Source organism: Brachyhypopomus gauderio, unplaced genomic scaffold (genome assembly GCF_052324685.1).
Source record: "Brachyhypopomus gauderio isolate BG-103 unplaced genomic scaffold, BGAUD_0.2 sc82, whole genome shotgun sequence".
Taxonomy (NCBI): domain Eukaryota; kingdom Metazoa; phylum Chordata; class Actinopteri; order Gymnotiformes; family Hypopomidae; genus Brachyhypopomus; species Brachyhypopomus gauderio.
Genome location: NW_027506903.1, coordinates 531,403 through 555,546, shown reverse-complemented (window position 1 = coordinate 555,546; position 24,144 = coordinate 531,403). Strand labels below are relative to the sequence as shown.

The window sequence follows — 24,144 nt, the reverse complement described above, 5'->3', positions numbered from 1 at the left end:
GTCTCTATAAGTGCGTTTTATTCAGAAAGCATATTCAAAACACAAGTTCAGAACACCAGCTGCTACACTACCTCCACACAGTCGTGACCTGCTTCCTGGACATTTGTCCCTCTAGGTGAATTCGGAAACGTATATACTGCTGTCATGGATTTGAGAGCGGTGTCAGTGTGTATTTATTCGGAGGTTTGAAACTAAACAAAATGTTTGTTTCTGGTCATGATCTGCTCAAAGCTGCCCATCTCTCTCAGCAATTTGTGCTACACTGGTTAATCTAAACAGCTTTCACTAGTTTTGTAGATGTAGTTGAAATGATGTGTAGATGGAAATAGTTCTCACTCACATGGATCACAGAAAGCTATGTCCTTCACTTGCCCATTATGGAACCACATATTTAAATTATGATTAATATTGTTGACCCAGAATTGAAACCACTAGTAAACCTGACCTTTAGTAAACCTGACCATGGTCCTTCCCCTTTAGATCCACTGGGCTGGTCTAAGAGGATCGGTTCCTCGCTCCCGTCCTGGGCCCCTATACACCTGCAGGACCAGAGAGTCCTTGAGAGCAACTCGGGCTGGAGGGGGGGGGGGGGGGGTGGTGTTGTGTGGATTTCTATTCATCCAGCAAAATTGTATTGACTGCATAGACAATTGATGGATGAATAGGAATTTCTTTAAACATAATGATAAAACAAATTCTCATTGGTCCCAAAGTTAATAGAAATAAAATACAGGAATACCTGTATTGTGCGATTTGTGCATACTTTCTGATTTGGAATCTGGTTTAAAAGCACACACTGATAAGTATTAGCCTACTCATTTTGCCTACTGATGGATGAACATTGCTCAAGTTAAATTCAATTAGTCTGCATGATGGTAAGTTGATAAATATTTCTCATTACTTGAGTATTGTAATTGCTTTCTGGGTTGCTAAGAAACGCCGATTAATAAACTTGCCCAGAATTCTGCAGCCACGGTGTTAACAGAGACACACAAGCGTGAATACATCACACTGCTGTGCTGTCCCTTTAAATACAGAGTATGTGTAACCAGCTAATGACAGAAAGCGAGAATTAGAAATATTTACTGGAGAAACAAGGTCAAACAGGAGCAAACAGGGATTTCAGAGATAGGCACCAGACACACACACACACACACACACACACACACACACACACACATACAAAACAGACTCCAGTCAAAAAGGTACATGAGTGTTGGCCATGAGTCTAAACACAATACAGCTTTAAAGGGTTCAGGTAATTCCCTTTAGTTGGCTTGTAATCAATAGACCGGTGAGGCAGAACCTGCCAGAGGGCGTGACATGGGCGTGGCCAAATTGCATAACAGGGGTGTGGCATGCATCTGGTTTTAAAAGCATTAAACAGATGTGTGGCGTAAAGGACAGTATGACCCAGAAATACAAACTTGCTTAAAGTGTCAAAGGTTACCAAGAAATGGAATGAGTTATTTGATGTCATTAGACTGGCATCAGCACATCATTTTGAGATAACATGTCAGAAAACATATTTTAATAAAGTGCTGTCGTTTTATTTGTATTATTGTTTCATTTTACCCTTGGTTTCTTTTATTATTTCTCTGAAATATTTATTTCTAACACTATTATAGCTATTACTTTTCATTAATTGTATTGTATTTCATGTTACATTTTTGTTTTGGCTGCATATTGCTACATATTATTAGATATGTTTTGATTTGTATTTGCATTATCGTATTCATGTGCATGTGGATAGACTTATTTTTGTGTCTTAATCTTGTGAAGCACATTGAGCTACATTTATGTATGAAAGCTCATACGTAATTATTATTACATTTAATACAGTCCAAATACATGACTTTTCTCACTTATATTTTTAGATCGTATGTAAGGCCTCAGTTTCATTTGCCTTACAAAACACAAATCACATGACTTTCCACGTAGGTACTCTGAGTATTAATCTGTAGCAATGACGCTCATGAGAGTTTCTAGAGCTCTGGACAAATGAAAAAAAAACGAATGCTATGAATAAAAATAATCAAGAAACTTAATTAATTGGATTGGAATTGGGTGTGTTCCTTGTGTTCCTGTTTGGCTAGAAAGAAACCCATTAATGTACGATTGCCTTCGACTGAATTTAGTCATTTTTATAATCATCATCATTATTGTCAATTACATTTTCAATAGACACATGTTTATAAACACAATATTAGTATTTCAGACAGCTCATAACAGTCAGGGGTACTCAACTAAATTTGTCCGCGGTCCAATTTTGGCAGATACCTGTGACCTGAGGTCCGGTGCAGCGGGGGGGGGGCGAACGTAAGTTGTTGAGCGGGGGTGGCAAACGTAACACTCGTGACGGAGTGTTTTTTTAATAGCCCTGAAATAAATGCTCCGATTTTTTTTGGTCCGTATCCAGTTAATCAGGAATGAGATTGGGTCCGGACAGGACTGCGTTCGGGTCCGGATCCGGACCGCGGTCCGCCAGTTGAGTACCCCTGGTCTACAGCAAAAGTGATTGAACAGCATATTCACTGATGGTCCAGCGCAGTTTCTAGACACGGTGGTTTATGGCAGTATTGCCACTAGAGGGAGCTATTGTCTCATTATTACCTTCTTATAGAGACAAGGTTTAAGTTTGTTATAAAGTTCATACAACAAAATTAAATGCAGTTTCTAGTGTCTACAGAATCCAGTGGTTTTAGTAGGTTACCAAACTTTCCAGAGCCTCATTTTGGAAAACTCTACAGTGCAGCTTACAATGATAATGTCACTGACATTAAAGCCATTGTATCTCCTTCACACTGCGACTGAAATCAGTACGTCAGCTTTGTGTAACCCATTGACTTTGTTCTATCTGTGTGTGGCACTGTTTGTGCTTGTGCGTTGTGCGAGCATGTGCGCGTGTGCCCTAAACGTTGCTGATTCGAACGCTGAAAGGACTACTGTTTCTCCCTCTCTCTCTCTCCTCCCCTCCATCCCGATAACTTTGCTCCAACTGCGTCTTCTCCGTGTCCGCTCCCTCCACCGATCCACTCCCCTGGTAACTCTGCTGGCCAGTGGGTGGAGCCTGGCCAAAGAGGGGCGGGGTCTTGGCCTTGACAGCCTTGTCGAAGTAGGCGAGGTCCGCGACATACTTTCCCATTGGAGACAGAGAAACGATGGGCGGGAACTCGTAACCCCACAGGATCTCGTTGGGGAGGTAGGAGGTGCGAACTTGGCAGGTGGCAGAGGTGGGTTCCACCGTGGAGCTCATCATCACCAGAAGCTCAAAGTTCGCCAGCTCGGGGTCCATCCATTCACCACCTGAGAAAGAGACAGGGCCGGAGTCAAAGACGGAGTCAAAGAGTCTCTCCAAGTTATTTCGTACACACACACACACACACACACACACACACACACGCAGAAACACCTTTGGCAGCCCATGCTTGAAGAGGACTGTCGTTATCGATGGTGTGGTAGAAGGTAAGAGGGAGGATGAGGAAGGGGCTCTCTGTGGATGTGTCCACGCTGAAGGTGACGTTCCTCTGGTCCAGACGAACCGTCTCACCCTCCTTAGACACATACGGCTGCAGCAGCTTTCCTGTCACCTATGCAAGGCGTTACACACACATGTACGTACCAAACCATATATGGGGACCATTCAAAAAACATGGTTGCTGGATCAGTACTCTAATTCTAACCCACTCTTTCTAATTCTAAGCCAGAAGTGTTGTACTGAGGCTGTAGTGTCCTACACTCAGAGATAACTAAAAACATGCAACTCAAACATGCATTGTGTATGAACTGGTTCTATGATTGTAGGAAAAAATATATTTAAATTATTACATTTTTTTGTTGAGGAGACAAAAGCCATGTCCACACTTTCAAATGAGAAAGCAAAAAAAGGCTGTTGGGTGTTTTCTCAGGTAACGCTCAGGTTTCCCATGGAAACATACACAACATTGCCAAAAGTATTCGCTCACCCATTCAAATGATCAAAATCAGGTGTTCCAGTCACTTCCATGGCCACAGGTGTGTAAAATTAAGCACCTAGGCATGCAGACTGTTTTTACAAACATTTGTGAAAGAACGGATCGCTCCCAGGAGCTCAGTGAGTTCCAGCGTGGAACTGTGATAGGATGCCATCTGTGCAAAAAATTTCCCCGCTCCTAAATATTCCACACTCAACTGTCAGCTGTATTATAAGAAAATGGAAGTGTTTTGGAATGACAGCAACTCCACGTAAACTGACGGAGCGGGGTCAGCAGATGCTGAAGCGCATAGTGCGAAGAGGTCGGCAACTTTGTGCAGAGTCGATCACTACAGACATCCAAACTTCATGTGCCCTTCAGATTAGCTCAAGAAAAGTGCGCAGAGAGCTTCGTGGAATGTGTATCAATGGTCGAGCAGTTGCATCCAAACCAAACATCACCAAGTGCAATCCAAAGCGTTGGATTCAGTGGTGTGGACTCTAAAGCAGTGGACGCGCATTCACTGCAGTGATTAATTCAATAGACTAGTCTTGGTTTGGCAGTTGCCAGGAGAATGGTACTTGTCTGAATGTAGGGCAGTGATGGCCTGGCGTTTAGGGAACTGGTCTTGTGACCGGAGGGTCGTGGGTTCGATTCCCAGACCTGAGGCCATGACTGAGGTGCCCCTGAGCAAGACCCTCAATTGCTCACTTGTGTAAAAGTGAGATAAAATGTAAGTCGCTCTGGATAAGGGCGTCTGCCAAATGCCATAAAATGTAAATGAATATATTGTGCCAAGTGTAAAGTTTGATGGAGGGGGGATTATGGTGTGGGGTTGTTTTTCAGGAGCTTGGTCCCTTATTTCCAGTGAAAGAAACTCTGAATGCTTCAACATACCAAAACATTTTGGACAATTCCATGCTCCCAATTATGTGCAAACAGTTTGGAGCTGGCCCCGTCCTCTTCCAACATGACAAGCAAGCAAGGCCCATAAAGAGACATGGATGGCAGAGTCTAGTGTGGATGAACTTGATGTGCTTGCATAGAGGCCTGACCTCAACCTAGTAGAACACCTTTGGGATTAATTAGAGTGGAGACTGAGAGCCAGGCCTTCTCATCCAACATCTGTATGTGACCTCACAAATGCGTTTCTTTAAGAATAGTCAAAAATCCCCATAAATACACTAAACCTTGTGAACAGCCTTCCCAGAAGAGTTGAAGCAATTCTAGCTGCAAAGGGTGGACCAACGTCATATTGAACCCTATGTATTAGGAATGGGATGTCACTTAAGATCATATGTGAGACAAGGAAGGTGAGTGTATACTTTTGGCAATATAGTGTATGTAGAGAAACCATCGTGAATCAGTATTTGTAGAACCAAAACATATTGGTATATGTTTAATAAGTAAGATATACATAATTTCTATTTTTATTGTTAGCAAATCACTAAAAGTGCAAAACTGCTGTGAACGTGCTGTTTCCAAAAGTTTGGCCATTTTGGCTAAACGTTTCCATGAAATCATGCAATGCAATTTCACGAGTCAGTCAGAATATGTTTGCAATATTAAGCATGAATAACTGCAGTTTATCACAGCATTATTTACATTAGTGGTTGAAGAACAAAATTAAAATGTTTGTCCATGAGTCTTCAGATATTTACTGGTTTGTTCTTTTAACAATGCCCCCCACAACATCTTCCCATGTGCCTGCCAACAACACATCCAACTGACCTCTTGGTAACAAACCACCACCACCCCCCATCCTGTAAACGTAACACAGGGACCATGTGGTGGTGATGGAGGACTGTCTCCAGTTACCTGGCAACCCAACAGGAGGCTTTTGCGCATATTGGCCACTCTGATCATGAGACAGGGCCGGCCGTCATGACTGGCTATCACAGCGTGCTGGCTGAATCGGACCGTCTCGCCACGCTTCTTTGGCCGGGCCACCTGGAGGTGAGAGAGAAGGAGCAGAGAAAGAGATGAAACAGGGGAGAAAGAGAAGGAAGCAGGTTACAGAAAGAGAGACAGAAAGATAGAACAAGAAAAGAGAGAACTCCTCAAAGCACTGCTACCACCAGCCTTGCAGGCCTTAGCACGACATTGCAGGACCTGCTGCCTTTTTTTTATACACACTTGACCTATCACACGCTCTTGAGGTCGGCCTATACTTCTGCAAAGACCCATGCACACGTCTCTGCAGTGTGACACAGGGAAGTGCATCATGGGTAAATGTAGCACACAGAGGCTCGAAGTTGCACGAGCAGGCACACACCAAAAATCTCGGATCTGTGGAGCATGTGTGCCAGTGCCTTGGATGCCGTGCAGTCACTAGCACAGACGAATCCGTTTATTCGAAGTTGCCGCACCTTGGCGAGGAAGGTCCCGGTGATGAAGATCTCCATGGCTGTGGTAATGAGGAGCTGGATGATGAGGAGCAATATGGCGGACGGACACTCCTCCGTGATGCAGCGGAAGCCGTAGCCGATGGTCGTCTGCGTCTCCAGGGAGAAGAGGAACGCTCCCGTCAGGGTCTGCATCTGCATCACGCACAACGTGTGGTTGCCCGGAGGATCAAACTCTACAGGGGAGGCCATGCACATGAAACACAGGCAGGAAGACAACACACACACAGACCAATCAGAACTGACAGTGCCTCTCTTTGACTCGTGTTAACGCTCTTGGGTAACTTGGGTAGTTCTGTTACCCAATGTGCAGAAAAGACTGTCCATGATCTACTATCATCCTTCTCTCCATCGTTCCCATGACTGTACTGCCACCTCACAGTGACCTCTGCTTCACTCCCTGTTGTTCCCGCCCCTTACCCAGAAGTCTTTTTAACTACAATCACCACTGGACTACAGAGTCCAGAAAGACTTTCAGATTCGGTTTGCCTTCACTGTACATCACGTTGCTCATTGAAATGAAGTAAGGCAGTGAATCCTGTTTGGCCGACATCTCCGCAATTGCCCAGTTTGCTAGATGGACAACGCTCGGCTTCAGTGTTGACACCCGCGCAGGTGATGTGCGGTCTGGGGCTGCTTACCCAGCAGGTCTCCGTGCAGCATGGCCAGCAGGTACCACAGCACGCCAAAGGTGAACCAGGTGCCCACGAAGGTGGCGCTGAAGAAAACCAGTTTGTACCTCCACTGCATGTCCACGAACGTGGTCCAGGGGTCACGCAGGTACATTGTGCCCCGCCCACTCACGTGCTCGATGCTCACGTTGCTCCGCCCATCCTTGGACAGCACACGTCGAGGGTGGCGCAGCACCTCACGCCTGTGGCCTCCGCCTCTCAGCAGTGGTTTTAAAGCATCGGTCTGCGTCTGGGAGTGGCACACCTTTTGGTGGGCGGAGCCATGGGAGAAGGTGGGTGTTGCTGATGACATCTTTTTTAAAAAATGTGAAGATGGATCGCATGAGCTACTTATGTAACGTGTTCCATATTTAATCTAGATTAAGAATAAGTAATTATAAATGAGACGTAAACATTTTCTAATCAGCAGACCCTAATGCAGTTTCCAACCAGCCCTTTTGTGCTTGGGAATCTTTAAAACCTCGGAACTGAATGTCACCACTGTGCTGCAAACCGTGCTGTTCAAGAAGCAGACACACCTGCCAAAGTGTGTTTATCTGATGCATTTTAAAAGCAAAGCCTATCGCTTTACACAGGAGCTGCCTCACACACACACACACACACAGCACATTTGTTTCTGGCTACAACGAGTGGATAAGAGGGTTTTAAGTAAACGAGAAAAGTCATTTACTCCGAGTTCCCAGGATACCTGCTTCGCCCTCTCTTTCCTGCCTCTGTGTTTCTTGCTAGAAATGTAAGCACACATGGAGATGTATTTCTTTTCTTCTTTTGCCTTTTCTGTGTGTGTGTGTGTGTGTGTGTGTGCGCGTGTGTGTGTGTGTGTGTGTGTGTGTGTGTGTGTGTGTGTGTGTGTGTGTGAGGTCTAAAGGAGATGACACTTGCTTACACACATGTTTCTCTTCTTCACCCCCCCTCCCTTCTTTTTCTCTTTCTTTCTTCAGATTCTCATCAGTGGGTAATGACTCAAATCATATTTAATGAATCAGGAATAATCTCTCTGGGCTCGCCTCAGTTACAGGACGGGGTTTTCTGCTACGTTCTCTCCTCTCTCTGTCCATCTCTCTCTCTGTCCATCTCTCTCTCTCTGTCCAGCTCCCTCCTTCTATCTGTCTCTTGTACAATGAAATGCATTGTTCAAAGCAAAGATGAAAGGGACAAAGGCCACTAACAACCACATCTTTGTAGTGATTGTATATCAGAGAGAGCAACAGCAAAATGGAGAGACAAGGAGAGAGAGAGAGAGAGAGAGAGAGAGAGAGAGAGAGATGGATAATAATCAAATAATAAGTGGATAATAACTTCCCTTGGCAGATCCCTCATACACCTCCAACATATCCTTCCTGCTATCAGCTCACTCTCTCTCTCTTTCTCTCTCCATGGCTCCTACTTCTAGAATCCGTAGTTGATGCTCTGCAGGACTGAACGAATAATAATCCATTCATCGGCCTTCGTTTGGGTCCAGAACTCTCATATTGTGGTTAAGGCCTGCATTGTATCAGTTCATTTGAGTGTTCGTTTGGCATTTTATTCTGTTTGTAACTAATGTGTAACGTACATTTTTGTGAAATGTTAATATGGCCTCCTAGACCCATAACATCACAAAGTTGTTTCAGCTGCTCAGGTTTAATTCATTTGTATATCACATTACTTATACCTTTGTCGGCTTTCTTTAATCTGATATGAACAAACATCTTTCCATTAATCGCCCCAATAGCACCTAACAGGTCGAAATTGATGTAATGCTGTGAAATCTGAAGTGTTCAACAACATTATATTCAGTGGGTAAAACCTGAAGAATATGCAAACAGTTTCCTCTCCAAAGTAGGCACATGTGTTATTGGACTTTACCTTAGTGATCAATAGTAAATTGGGATTTTTGGACAAGTCCATAATCAAACCCCTTTAAAACCCTTATGTTAATAAGAGGAATAGTGACAAAACCTGTCTAAAACAAAAACAAGAAACAAAACAAAAATCAAAACAAAAAACAAAAGAAAAACCACCTCCACTTAACTGGCTGCAAATTCCCACAAGTATCCTGGTGGATCATTGTGCAGTTTACCCCTTTTGTTACGGGTGGCAAGAAGGACAAAATTACAATACCCCTTCGCTGATACAGTTACTCACGCTAAAGTCGACGACTTTGGAGCTCCGCGGTTACATTCCAGCCTGAACTAAAATTAGATGACTTCTGCGCACGAGGACGGGCAGCCACAGAAGACGAGCGCAATTAGATTTGTGCAATTCTGGAGAAAATGCCTTTTCTTATAAGAGGCATCTCTCTCTCTCTCTCTCTCTCTCTCTCTCTTTCTCTCTCTCTTTCTCTCTCTCTATTTCTCTCTCTCTCTTTCTCTCTCTCTTTCTCTATTTCTCTCTCTCTCTCTCTCTCTCTCTCTCTCTCTCTCTCTCTCTCTCTCTCTCTCTCTCTCCACTCTGCATCCTTGCAACCTATCACCACATGTTTTTTTTCAGATTGCGATTATCAAAGGGGTCATTTGTGTAATTGCATGTACCGTAGCCTATATTTTAAACATAGATCCTCGACACTTAAACAACAAGTGCGCAATAAATAAGAAGAACAATGACTGGGAGACGTACTGGCAAGTAATCGGACCTTTCAGTCTATAAAACATTATTTAAATGCCCCGTGCATCTTAAACCAGTAGATTAGGAGTTCCATTCATGCAGAATTGTAATTTTAGACAAATATGACTCAAATATGGGATAATTGGAGAGGGCAAGTTCAAAACTGCATAGGCTATCCACGTACTTCACAGGGAAATATAGGATACCTGAAGACTTCCAAATATCGTAAAATTCATTTCCCCCTTTATCGTTCATTCATTTATTCGATTTGCCCTAGAGTTGACCTTGCGTGTTTTAGAAAACTTCAATGTGTCAAGGCAACTCTCTCTCTCTCTCTCTCTTCATTCTCTCTCTCTCTCTCTCTCTCTCTCTCACACACACACACACACACACACACACACATTCATGAATGCCTCTTCCTTGGAGCCTTTAGGAACCTTCACTGCAACTTCCCAAGCACGTACGTGTTCCGGTAGTCCATGTCTCGCTTAAAGTTGTCGAACAGAATGTTCCGGGAGCGGGCAACACAAAAGCGACAGACTCCGTGAGTGGCATAACGCCGCCACCGAGAGAAAGTGACAAAGCGTTTCTTTAATGGTAGAGGGGAGGTGTTGTAGGGGGGATTCTCGCGGACAAAGAGACGCTTGCATAATGCTGACCAGTGCAACGAAAAAAAGTTGGGAAAACGGAAAGCATCTTTTAGAATCTTTTATATTGAGCTAATCTTTTATGTTGATTCAGGGAAAATATTTTTATTATATAATTAATCCTTATTTAGGTTTTGTAATGAAAAAAAAATCATGGCTATAATTTAGACCATAAATGCCATAGCACTCGTGTACAAGACAGGTTTAGGGCCTTGATTAATGAGATATTTGCATGAGATCAGACTAATTGCATAAAAGAAAAAAATGCTTTAGGTTTAGTTCTATGCATATGTCTGGATTTGGTATAAATGTGCTTTCCATATTTATTTATGCTTTGGTTATTTTACAGTTATATTTTTCACTTGGGGAGGAGAAACTGACGAGTTCTTTTAAAACATGTAATCAAACATTTTGGGAATTGCCGAAAGAAGAAGAAGAAGAAGAAGAAGAAGAAGAAGAAGAAGAAGAAGAAGAAGAAGAATCAAACATTTCGTAATGGCAGCTTTTTACGCGAAATTCATGTTTTAATTAAAAGCCATATCCAACAAGTTCAGTTATAGTGTCGCCATGGCAGGTTTCACATTAAATTGTACCCACTTAACTGCGCGTGGTGTTGGACAACCAGGCGTCGCTCTCTGCATGCTGCATGTTGGACAAACAGGTTTCTTCTGTACATCCGCAGTATTCGGTCATTGTATCTTGTAATACCAGCAGGGGGCACTGCTACGATTTAGAGCTTGGTAATACCGAAATATACATGAAATAATGTATATCTGAGCTATCCAGCAATCAATATTTTTGGCAGTAATTGCTTTAGACAGAAATCTTGTTGCTTGCAATATATTTAATACTTAATGTATCCCACCATTGCACAATGTCAATAATTTTGTATTTAGTTTTTGTATTTCTTTGAGAGTATGTTTGTTATGTATTTCCATTATTCTTTTATTCTATTTTTACTCATTATTTCTTATTTACATTATTACATCCAGGACGGGACGGACAGCAAAGTAGGAATTTCATTGTGCAGGGAAACTTGCTCCTTACTGTGCTATGACAATAATTTTGAAATTTAAATTGCCAGCCTGCTCCTTTTTGAAAGCACTAGTCTCAATCGCACTGTACCTCTGGCTCTATACGTCTCAAGCACAGCTCACCTTAAACCACCTTATCTCATGAGACAAGAGAGAGACGCTGCAAAACATTTGCTTGTTTGTTTATGTTTACACGAGCACCCAGGCTGTGGAATCTACTGTCTGATCTACTGTCTCATACAGCAGATTCCTTTGCTTATCATTATTCATGTATGTTCCTGGTATGCAAAACAAGATTAAAACTAGAAATGAGGACATAAATAAATCATATGAAATAAAATTGAAAAAAAAAACAAAAGTTTTGTGGACAGCATATGGAAAACATTTTTTTAAATTGTAGGCTACTACTGTACTAGTTTTTAAACAAATACAATACAGCACAACAAATCTTTCAACAATGTGTTACTGTGTTTACGGTTCTACAGTTCTGAGAGTGCAGATCAGTATCTGGAGAAGATGCAGTATCACATTATTGCACTGATTATATATCAACGGATTATTTATCAGTTATTATCTCACTGATTATATATCAACGGATTATTTATCAGTTATTATCTCACTGATTATATATCAACGGATTATTTATCAGTTATTATCTCACTGATTATATATCAACGGATTATTTATCAGTTATTATCTCACTGATTATATATCAACGGATTATTTATCAGTTATTATCTCACTGATTATTCATCTCACTCATGATGCAATTGGACACTATTGTGCAATACATAATATATCAACATAAAATCCAATTAAATTCGAATTCAACTTATATTTACACACACACACACACACACACACACACACACACACACACACACACACACACACACACACACACACACACACCACTGCAGTTCTTCAGATTTATCCACAACTGTCCATGTTATTTGTCCATGTCCATGTGTAGTATTTTGTTCCACTTTGACTTCAGCGAGTCAGACACAGTCACAGACACAGACACACATAAGGGAGCCACATGCCAGTCTTATACAGATATGTTTTGGAAACGCAAATATGGTGGTTTGGTCCTTTGCAAATACTATTTATCTTACTCTAGTAAATAGTAGGAAATCACAAGGAGGCCTTGATAGCAGTGTTTTACTGTAATAAAAGCTCCCTCTGCTGGACGTCTTAAGACATCACATCTGTTAATCAAGACATTCCAAGTGAATACAACATAGTATATTGAAATAAACAGCATATAAGTGATATTAAGTAAGTAACATGTGATTTTTTTATAAATAAGCACCGATATTATAATTGCTTATGCGACTACTTGGAGCATCTGATTCTGTTAAGATTTTTGCTATTAAACTCTAGATTCACGTGCACACACAGACAGCCATGCACTCATACACACTCACAAACATGCATGCACATATTCCAACAGTGTTGTCCATGTGTCGTTAGTCTTCCAAAATGTTTAGGGACTATAAATAACTTACATTATTATGCATTAAAGTTTACACTCGAAAAACTGCTTATAACACTGTTACACACAACATAATTTTTTTATTTATTTACAAAAATAACTTTTGCCAAAGAGCGCTAGAAGGAAAATTACGAGCCCATGATTCATGTTTTCACATACAGAAGGGCTGCGCACGTGGGGGAGGAGAACCAGTGTTATGGGAACCTTCTAGTTGCCTGCTCGTTTTTTTATTGCTTCGTGAGCGTGTACAAATGGAGTCCAAACAGTAAAAGGCTTATCCAAGACACTTTGTTCTTTCATTCTGGTTAGATTTTCAAAAGATTGTAGGTTTCTTCCTCTTGCGCACGTTAACAAAATCCACGCCATCCTTCTCTCACGGAGATACGTATACGCACGAACGCGCACACACAACACACACACACACACACACACACACACACACACACACACACACACACTTGGCACACAGTGTGTCGCAGCCAAACTACAGAAATGTCACACGACCGCTTTAACTGTAACGTTACAACAGATTTTTTTCAGAAATTACCTAATGAAATTACATAATGGAAAAAAGGGTACTTCGCTACATTGGCGCGCGTGCAGAATGAGTGTGGGGGGGATGGGGAGGGGGGGGAAGTGATCTCATTTTATTCATCCGCGCGGACAACGCCCGCGTGCGGTAACCAATGGCAGCGAGGATCCGTCTGAATGTCGGCGTGATGCGTGATGGAGGAAGAGGTTAAATAGCTTCACAGGACCGAACAGCTTCACAGTTTCGCCGAGACGACCGACCTGGAGGCGCGACGTCCTTCACTTTCCTCTGGATAACCGCGATACCTCGTGTTGGTTACACACCGTTTTAATACTGATTTGCCCATATCTTCGATCATTTTAAGTCAGGACTAACGTATCGGTAGCTACAATGTTCCCGGAGGCGCCTTGCAAGTAAGTGAATGTAGTTATTTTATATTTTTATCAGTGTTATTTCTAAACCAACGTTAGACCTGAGCAGGATGATGTAACTTATCTAGCTAGCTAGCTTAGCCTGGGATGTAAGCAGGTGGCCGACACTTCTGCGATCTGCAATCAAGGATAAAACACAATTAAATACCGATTTCCTTTCGGTGTAGCTAACTAACTAACATTAACTGTAAAACGTGAATTTTCTTAGCAATGTTAGCGTTTGTGTAGCCAATAAACCAATCCAATAAACTGAGTGACTGACAAAAATCTCAATGTCTTAACGTTAGCTAGCTAACATGGCAAGTTTAATTAAGTTGTTAGCTAGATATTTGAATTTTAATAGGATTAAATAAGTTACCTTAGCTAGAGATAGATATTTAGCCATTTAGCTATATTTCCTTGGATGTGATTGGATACATCCTGGTCTTATTATCGTGGTGATTATGCCGGTAATTGAGCTTTTGTCATTGAAATAATAATCTTTATGTGAATCTAAACTAAGGTGTAGATAGCAAGATAGCCCCTAGTCTGGGTGTGTGGGAAACACAAATACGCGGATGCTGCGCTAATGGGGACCTCCGCGATTGTGACGTAGTTGTTGGGACGTGTGTCGCGCCACGTCTCACGTGCGTCGTGAGCTGGTAGTCTCCTCAGGACCTGACTCACCCGAACCTACATGTGAACACGAGATGGCAACATAAAGAGATGTGTAGATAACAAATAAAAAAAGTTATACTTTAAAGTTTTACTTTAAAGCTCAAATGTTATACTTTAAAGCACAAAGTTTGTTGGGTACTGTACATGAGGACTAACACCGCAGATGGCGCTTGTCCTTTTCTTTAAATTGTTTGTTTATCTGCCTGTGGTTATTTGCGCATCTATGTTTCAGTTCTACTTCCTGTTGTTTAAGTGTGAGACTGTGTTTTGGGGATCCTAGGTAATGGAATTGGTTCCTGTAATTTAGTAGTATCTTGAATTCTCACCTATCTGTGCAACTATCTAGAATCCATTCTGTGAACAGATGCAAAGCACTTTGTAAGTCGCTCTGGATAAGAGCGTCTGCTAAATGTAAATGCAACTATAATTCTAGACTATATCCTGGCGATTTTCTATTGTTACAAACCTAGTAGTTAAATCTTCACACCAAAGACTTATGTTTTAAATAGAATAATACATAAAGGTAATTCTAAGTATGGTAGATAATTGTAGTAATAATAATTATTTATGTGGTGATCTTTAGCATTTAGCATCTAGCTTTCCTACATTTTCATTATTTTCTCTTCATCGCTTGCTAAATTATCATTGTACGTTTTTTGCTCCACAAAAACAAACTGTGTATTTAGGTGACTCAGTACACTTGATCTGGAGTGCTCTGTTCTTCCATTTGTTCTCTGTTCTTCAGGTATGGTTATGAAGAGTGTAAGGCTACAGCCGACTGGCTTCTCGATCATGCTCCAGTTCGTCCCCTCGTGGGCATTGTGTGTGGCTCGGGCCTTGGAGGCCTGGCAGAAATGCTGAAGGATCAGAAGGTTTTCAGTTATAGCGACATCCCCGATTTCCCCCAAAGCACAGGTAGGGTGGCACATGCCTGTATGCAGATATGGAATCATATACCATAGACAGGGATTCGAATGTGTGTGAGCTTGATTTTGATTGTTGTATGTAACAGATTACAGGTTGCCAGTGTGTCATCCATTTGCTGATTTGCTTTGACTGCTAACATTCACTCCAATGAGCTTTTCTGTTTGTTTGTTTTTGAGTTTATGTTTGTTTGTTTTCTCTATGTTAATGTGTGACATATCACTGCTCTAATTGGTCGCTGTGTGTTTTGTAGTGCATGGTCACGCTGGCAGGCTGGTGTTTGGCACACTTAAAGGAAAGCCCTGTGTTTGTATGCAGGGGCGATTTCACCTCTATGAAGGATATCCCGTGCAAAAGGTGATAATCAGTAACAAAATGGTTACACTGCAAAAGATCTCCATGTACTCTTTTCTTCTGTTGGAAGCAGACGTACGCTGTGAATATGACTGCCTTTCTACATTTTTACTGTTTGTTCTACTGATTGCACGACACTCCTTTGCTTACTGAGTAAAAGCTTTATAACAGGTTCATTACTGCACTGTTGGTTCAGTGCCATAGGAATTTTTTTCCGAATGCTGTATTTATTCATCCAGTCACACTGCTTTTTATGTACAGTTCCCGAACAGTATGTAAACAAAGTAGAGGTCTATCCACGCCAGTGTTGACAATGCGCCCCCTGCTTTTGGTGCTTCTCAGTTTCCATGACATTGCAACTCCTGTTTAACAACAGGGCTTACTGTGTGTGTGTGTGTGTGTGTGTGTGTGTGTGTGTGTGTGTGTGTGTGTGTGTGTGTGTGTGTGTGTGTGTGTGTGTGTGTGTGTGTGCGCTCATGGGCAAGAATGCTGAGGGCGGTCCTTCATTGTCTCTTACTGTGAGAGTCTGCTGTGAGATTGTAGGGTGAACTCATACTACCACACAGATTAATATGTACGTCACTAGATAGGAGTAGAGTTTTTGGTCAGAAGTCATTTCCCTGTTTCCTGTTTTATGGTTTGCATTGTTTTCGAGAACATTTATTGTTTCTGTGCCTGTTTGGTTAGATCACCATGCCCATCCGCATCTTTAAGCTGATGGGCGTCGAGACGGTCATCCTCACCAACGCAGCGGGGGGGCTGAACCAGGACTACAAAGTTGGAGATGTCATGATAATCAAGGACCACATCAACATGCCTGGTTTTGCTGGAAGCAATCCCTTATGTGGCCCCAATGATGAGAGGTGAGGGGAGAAATGTGCCTAAAGGTGTGTGTGTGTGTGTGTGTGTGTGTGTGTGTGTGTGTGCGTGTTTGGGGAGAGGTTGTGAGTAAGTGCGTTTATAAGTGTTCAGGAAGTTTTTATTTGGTTTGACTACAATGACTTGGCTAATAGGAAAATGTTTGAGGGCATGTTGGCATGTTGGATCCTGTTATAATTGTAGGGAGTGTCCGTGAATCCTTTGCTAAGAGCTCTGAAAATCCTACCCTATTTTCTTCTCCCTCTTAGGTTTGGAACTCGTTTCCCCTGCATGTCGGATGCGTACGACCGGAAGTTGCGGCAGCTGGCCAGTGAAGTGGGGGCGGAGCTTGGCTACTCGAACTTCCTGAAGGAGGGCGTGTACTGTGTGCTGGGAGGGCCGTCCTTTGAGACCATCGCAGAGTGCAGAATGCTTAACCGTTTAGGGGCTGATGCTGTGGGTGAGTGGGTTGTGGTGGTTGGAGAACAAGTCTTGGTGGAATTTTGATTGAAGACATTCATAATTTGTAACCATTTGAGCTTTGTTTATTTGTAAGGCACAGTTATACAGGTCCATTGCTTTCGTTTTAATGGCTAAACAGAACAATTGTTAAACAGTAAATATTCTGAATCTGAGAAAATACAAAGAGTTCAGTGCAGAACTTAATCTCTTCGTTACAAATGCCTATAGGCTATAATGAAATCAAGTAAGAAAACTGTTTCTGTTTCCTTTGACATTGTTTTATTTATTGAAGACGTCCCAATGTCATGAGGCACTTGAATTTTAATAGAACCTCATTAATGATGCAGCTTCACAAAAGTGTAGAATAATACATGAAAGCATATGAAAGTATTTTTAAAAGCTCCAGGAGACTTTTATATTAAATCCATGTTATACTCCTTGATGTTTGAAAGGTTAGAAGATGGTAGCATAGCCCTTTACACATCACTTCAACGCTTCTCTGGCTTTCTGTCAGGCATGAGCACCGTCCATGAGGTGATAGTGGCTCGCCACTGCGGTATGAGAGTCTTCGCCCTCTCCCTGATCAGCAACCAGGCTGTGATGGACTACGACAGCCAGGAGAAGGCCAACCACGAAGAGGTCCTGCAGACGGGCGAGCAACGGTCCCAGCAGCTGGTGAAACTGGTGTCCACCATCGTCACCCGCATCGACCAGCACAAGCGTGAAGAGTGCACAAGGAGCGATCACTAGGTGTTCGCCCCACAGCCCCGCCCCCTCATGTCACAACCCCGCCCCTCATGTATGACAGCAGTGTAAAAGGCCACGCCCAAGATCACAGAGCATTTCACTGCACATTTCACTGTTCTCCACTTGCACTTCTAGTAGTTTTTAGCAGCGCCTAAGATCTATTAGACACATTTAATACGTTACTTATTCTCTGGCCCTTGCTTATAATGTACTGTATATTATTACATTCCTCGGGGAATCGATTAGAGGACAGTTTGTCCCTGTAATGTCTTAAGCATGAGTGGCTTGGTACATAAGGGGTAACTGCAAATTTTATGTTACTGACATAACAGATCCCTTTTACAAGACTATTTATTAAATATTTTCATATATTGTGTCAGCTCAACATAATACAGCAAAATTGAGAGATGACGTATATGAAGATTTTTGCTTGGAGGTAACTTTATAATTTTATTTCTTGGCCATCAAAAATTATTATTAAGTTCTCGTTTTCTGTTCTATTTAATATTTATATTAAATAAGTAAGACAGGGTATTTTTTTAATGTTTTAAAATGTTTTTCTGGTCCTAAATTCTGGCATTTATAGCTTAAGTTTAAATTCAAAATAAATGTGAATGCTAGATTTACAAACCTGTTGAAGTTTGTCCTTGTGTGTTTGTGTGCAATGATGTGTATTTGATGTCTATGGTTGAATTTCTTAACCATAGACTTCATATGTAGTATTAAAAGTCAACATTTCACGAGACATTTCATATATTGTATGTGGTTCGTGTGCTTTCTCTGATAAAAAACTGTATTAAAAAATTAATATAGCGCCTTTCACAAACACTAAGATGCTATACCAGACATGGGCAAACTATGGCACGTTAGGATTTTTAATCCGGCCCGCTAAACTTGTCCAAATTATAGTAAAAGCCTCATTCATTTCCCCTTTTCACCATTTCCCCTGCAATACCCTCGTTTCCCCAATAGATACCGCACTAATACAGACACATTGACCTGTTGGAGTGTAACTTACCAGTGCAGGATAAAATCCTTTAAAATCCCAAATCTTTGTAAAAAAAAAAATGCACAAGTAAACAGTTACACTATATAAAGTGCATTTACATCTATCAAATTAAATTAAATTCTCTCAACCTGAGACAACTGATTTGTTTACAATAGAAGTAAACTTAACAATAAAACCTCTATTCTTTATTAAATCAAATACCCAGTGTGGTAGACATTCAGGAACTTCAAGTATTTTCTTAAATAATGGTTATATCGCCACCTTGAAAATGCAAATTTTTCTTCGGCTTGCTCCTGACTCTGCATTTCTGCCTCTTCTCCGTTTGTGTTGTGTGTCACTGGTGTGCTTCGGCACACGTGTAAAAACATTGGCTCTGATTGGCTACCATAACGCTGCCTTAGCCAATCGCTTACTGACTTGTTAAGTTAAACAGGCGTTACACAGAGAACTGTGATCTATCGAGATCTGTTACTCCTCACTAGCCTGGGCAGGGGTCCGCTCGGATTACTGTTAGTATATCAATATATAGTAAAGCACCGCTTTTAATGACCAGTAACGTTAATGGCGTTGTAACGACAGGAAAAGTAATTAATTATATTATCCCGTTACTGACAAAATGATGCCGTTACCTAACGCCGTTATTTTTAACGGCGTTATTCGCAACACAATAACCCAGTCAAAAACTCCACTGCTGTCTCTCCCAAACATTTCCATGCCTCCACTGGAATATCATCCGGTCCAACTGCCTTACCACACTTCATTCTCCGAATTGCAGCCCTTACTTCCTCCTTGCTCACCTGAGGCACTTCCTGATTCACAACCATTACCTATTCTAACCTTCTTTCCCTTTCATTCTCTTGATTCATCAGCTCCTCAAAATACTCCTTCCACCTTCCCAAGACACTCTCCTCACCAGACAACACATTTCCATCTTTATCCTTTATCATCCTAACCTGCTGCACATCCTGCCCATCATGGTTTCTCTGTCTGGCCGATCTGTACAGATCCTTTTCCCCTTCCTTAGTGTCCAACTTCTCATACAGCTTGCTATATGCCTTCTCAGCTTACATTTACATTTATGGCATTTGGCAGATGCCCTTATCCAGAGCGACTTACATTTTATCTCATTTTTTCATACAAGTGAGCAATTGAGGGTTAAGGGCCTTGCTCAGGGGCATCTCAGTCATGGCCTCATTCCACCACCACGTTCCTCATTCCACCACCACGACTCCTTGTCTATCTTCCTCTGTCCTGAGGTCACACCAAGTACCTTCCTAGCCACATCACTCACTGCATTTGAAGTCTCATCCCAGGTATCCAGAACACCACCACCATTACCCAGTACCTGCCTCACCTCATCCCTGAATTTTACACCACAGTCCTCATCCTTTAACTTCCACCACCTGATCTTAGGTTCCGCTCTCACTCTCTTCCTCTTCTTCACCTCCAAAACCATCCTACATATCACCATCCTATGCTGTTTAGCTACACTCTCCCCTGGTAACACCCTGCAATCACTAACCTCTTTCAGGTTTCTTCTCCTACAGTCGACATGTGTGCATCTTCCCCCACTCTTATATGTTACCTTGTGCTCTTCCTTTTTCTTAAAGTAAGTTAACTACAGCCATCTTTATCCTTTTAGCAAAATCTACCACCATTTGTCCTTCTGTAATCCTTTCTTTAACACCATATCTACCCAACACCACCTCATTACCACTGTTCCCTCCACCAACATGTCCATTTATATCTGCTCCAATAACCACTCTCTCTTCTTTAGGAAACTGCAGAACAACTTCATCTAACTTTCTCCAGAATTCTTTCTCCTCCACATCACAACCTACCTGAGGAGCATAAGCACTGATGACATTCATCATCACCCCATCAATCTCTAACTTTACACAGATCACCCTGTCACTTACTCACTTTACCTCCACTACACTCTTACTAAACTCATCCTTCAGGATTACCCCTACTCCATTTCTCTTCCTGTCTACACCATGATAGAAAAGTTTGAATCCATCACCAATGCATCTGGCCTTGCTCACCTTCCACTTGGTCTCCTGTACACACAGTATATCTATCTTCCTCCTCTCCATCACATCAGCTTACTCTCTCCCTTTACCTGTCATAGAGCCCACATTCAACGTATCAACTCTAACCTCCACCCTCCTGCTCTGCCTCCTCTCCTTCAGCTTCAGAACCCTCTTCCCCCCTCTCTTCCTCCTCCTTGTCCCAACAGTAGTCCAATTTCCACTAATGCCCTGTTGGACAACAGCACCAGTGGCGGTCGTTGTTAACCCGGGCCTCGACCGATCCAGTATGGAATTTCTATTTTTGATCCGCATCATTTGATTTGGTGGTTTTTACACCGGATGCCCTTCTTGACGCAACCCTCCCTATTTATCCGGGCTTGGGACCGGCACTAAGGTACACTGGTGTGTGCACCCTAGTGGCTAGGTTAGCTCTTCTGTGATTGATTGATTTAATTCATTTTTTTATTCATTCAACTAGGAACTGGAAAATTTCTCTACTACCAGGAAAATCCAGAGACCTAGAACTCCTACCTTCCTTGGCCAGAGTATGCCTAGAACTTGCTCCACCATGTGGGTATGCGGCTTCATGAATTCTAGGTTTCCAGCCTCTGCTGTACCTGTGGAACCCCACACACCCCACCCCATTTTGGGGTCTTGTGGGGGGTCTTGCATACAGGGTGAGTGTCCAGCTGGACTTGTGGAGACAAAGGATGCAGCTGCAGTACCGTGTGTATTCAGAGGCGTAGGGCCTGGAGGGAAGAAGCTAGGTGCCTGGGTCCTGGGGGTGGGGGGGGTGATATTTAATTACTAATTATAATATTTAATTACTATTAGAACCGGCCCACAGGCCACAGCCGCCCGCTGGTGTTTTGCACGCACAAACACTACATTCCCCACAATGCAACGGTAGCCCGTGAAGTCACTGCAGCGCACTCAAGCGGCGAGGGTCAGCGCGGCGAAGATGACGTAATCGCAGTGGCTCCGCCCGTGTGCGAGGGCGTCGCACGCTGTCGATTCGCAAGGTCGTGCACCTCTCGAATTTTGTAACTGGGCGCACCAGTTAAACTTAATTAAGTTAAATATTTATACATATAGTCGAAATGATTAATTCAATGATTGCTTGAAGTGTTAAAACCATGGGTTTTATAAGAAACCTGTCAGGTCCTGCACTCCCCGATCTCGCCACCAGAGGTCGGACTCCCCTGAGTTCTAGAGCGTACCAGCTGTCTATCATTACACTTGATTGTGAAGCATATTTAACACTGCCAGCCCCCTTGCTCATTGCGAAGTATTGCCGTTCTTTTTTTTGTCTGCATACCAAGCCTTTATCTCGTTAGTCTCTTTGTGTATGATTCTGCCTGGTTCTTTCGACGTTGCCTTTGCCTTACCTTTGACATCTCCTCTGTTATCTGGATTACCCGACCCCTGCATGTACGAATACGTTTCTGGATTGTCCTTATTAAACCTTGACCTGCACATGGATCCGAACATGCCTCACGAGTCTGATTCGTCACAATACCCATAAATAAATAAATCAGGGTTGCCATCGATCTCGATATAATACTTAATTTGTGTCCATTTTACAGGCCGCCCAGTAACAACTTACTTTCGCTAAACCCCCCCCCCCCCCCCCCCCCGTCAACAATTAATGTTCGCCACCCCCTCCAGGTTCAAATCTCACTCCAAGCGATCTTGAAAAGTTGGCAACCCTGAATAAATAGGTAAATAGATAATTAAAATGGACTACTAAATAGAGGAAACCATACAACATTTACTCCCTATTGCAATGTACTCACAAAAAAGCAAAAACACACCGCAACTTTCATCGCAATTTTTTTGAAAAACACCCGCGACATCGAACATTTTAGCCCGCAACAATCACAAAAAAGGCCCGCGAAATCCTGGTGGGACTGACTAATAAACAGTTTAGGGTTATTTTTTCATTGTTTTCTATTATTGTCGAGTCTCGGTGTACTACTATTGTTACCTGGAGATTCAGTGGGGTCACATATTCTGATGGTTGCCGTCAGAATTGGTGACCCCAGTTAAAAGGCATAGTAAGTCTTCTTTAAGTACATTTATGTAATTAAGAGACGATAAAAAGTAAATACAAGAGCCGGCCCTGACCAATGTAGTGCCCTAGGTGAGATTTTGGTTGGCGCCCACTGCATCATCAATCATCTGGTTGTTACACTCACACATACACTGCAAAGCTTTATGTTTTTGATAAATATTGTTTTTATTTTAGAAGAAAACAACAGTAAAACTGTCACGCCCGAGGGAGGAGGCACGACGAGAGATGACGGTGCAACACAGAACGTTTATTGAACTTGACAGACGTGTAAGCTCCGAGCGGAGAGTGAGCAAAACACACAGACACTCACACTGGCACGAAACTTTAGACAAAGACGAGCACAAGACACTGCGCGAACGCACATTAAATAGGTGATTAACACAGACCCTCGTGATCTCGAGTCAAGGCACAGGTAAGACTACGAACACGCTCACGGACAACCCACACCCACGGAAGTACATACATGTACATGTAGGGCAGTCATGGCCTAGCGGTTAGGGAACTGGTTTTGTGACCGGAGGGTCGCAGGTTCGATCCCCAGGCCATGACTGAGGTGCCCCTGAGCAAGGCCCTTAACCCTCAATTGCTCACTTGTATAAAAAATGAGATAAAAATGTAAGTCGCTCTGGATAAGGGCGTCTGCCAAATGCCGTAAATGTAATGTACATAACGACACGCAGACAACGTAGCGGCACGCCCTCAGGGAAGGGTCCGGAGCTGTCACCGTAACAAAAACAGTAAAATCAGTATTAAAGAAACAAAAAAAAAACCAAATGAATTATAAATATTACAGTATAACAATAAATATATTGCTCAAAAAATATTTTTAAACAATTTTAGATAAAGTAGTGCAGAGAACAACTTCTAAATATTAATAATAAATAAATATTGGTGTAGTGAGGTGGAGGGATATGATGGTGTAAATATGAATAATAAATAAATATTGGTGTAGTGAGGTGGAGGGATATGATGGTGTAAATATGAATAATAAATAAATATTGGTGCACTGGTGGAGGGATATGATGGTGTAAATATTAATAATAAATAAATATTGGTGTAGTGAGGTGGAGGGATATGATGGTGTAAATATGAATAATAAATAAATATTGGTGTAGTGAGGTGGAGGGGATATGATGGTGTAAATATGAATAATAAATAAATATTGGTGTAGTGAGGTGGAGGGATGATGGTGTAAATATTAATAATAAATAAATATTGGTGTAGTGAGGTGGAGGGGATATGATGGTG

General features: G+C 42.2%; 2 protein-coding genes across 2 annotated transcripts; one reads left to right on the top strand and one right to left on the bottom strand.

The window, feature by feature from the left end:
- On the bottom strand, positions 1–9,336 carry kcnj10b (potassium inwardly rectifying channel subfamily J member 10b). Its single transcript, XM_076991390.1, has 6 exons — positions 9,178–9,336; positions 7,000–7,342; positions 6,323–6,534; positions 5,772–5,903; positions 3,413–3,590; positions 1–3,306 (listed from the first exon to the last, which is right to left on the bottom strand). Exons 2-6 carry the CDS (start codon positions 7,340–7,342, stop codon positions 2,912–2,914), a joined length of 1,260 nt encoding a protein of 419 aa, XP_076847505.1. The 5' UTR covers positions 9,178–9,336; the 3' UTR covers positions 1–2,911.
- Positions 9,337–13,493: 4,157 nt separating this feature from the next.
- Positions 13,494–18,525, top strand: pnp5b (purine nucleoside phosphorylase 5b). Its single transcript, XM_076991366.1, has 6 exons — positions 13,494–13,760; positions 15,181–15,350; positions 15,613–15,716; positions 16,401–16,576; positions 16,841–17,031; positions 17,548–18,525. Exons 1-6 carry the CDS (start codon positions 13,738–13,740, stop codon positions 17,781–17,783), a joined length of 900 nt encoding a protein of 299 aa, XP_076847481.1. The 5' UTR covers positions 13,494–13,737; the 3' UTR covers positions 17,784–18,525.
- The last annotated feature ends 5,619 nt before the right edge of the window (positions 18,526–24,144 follow it).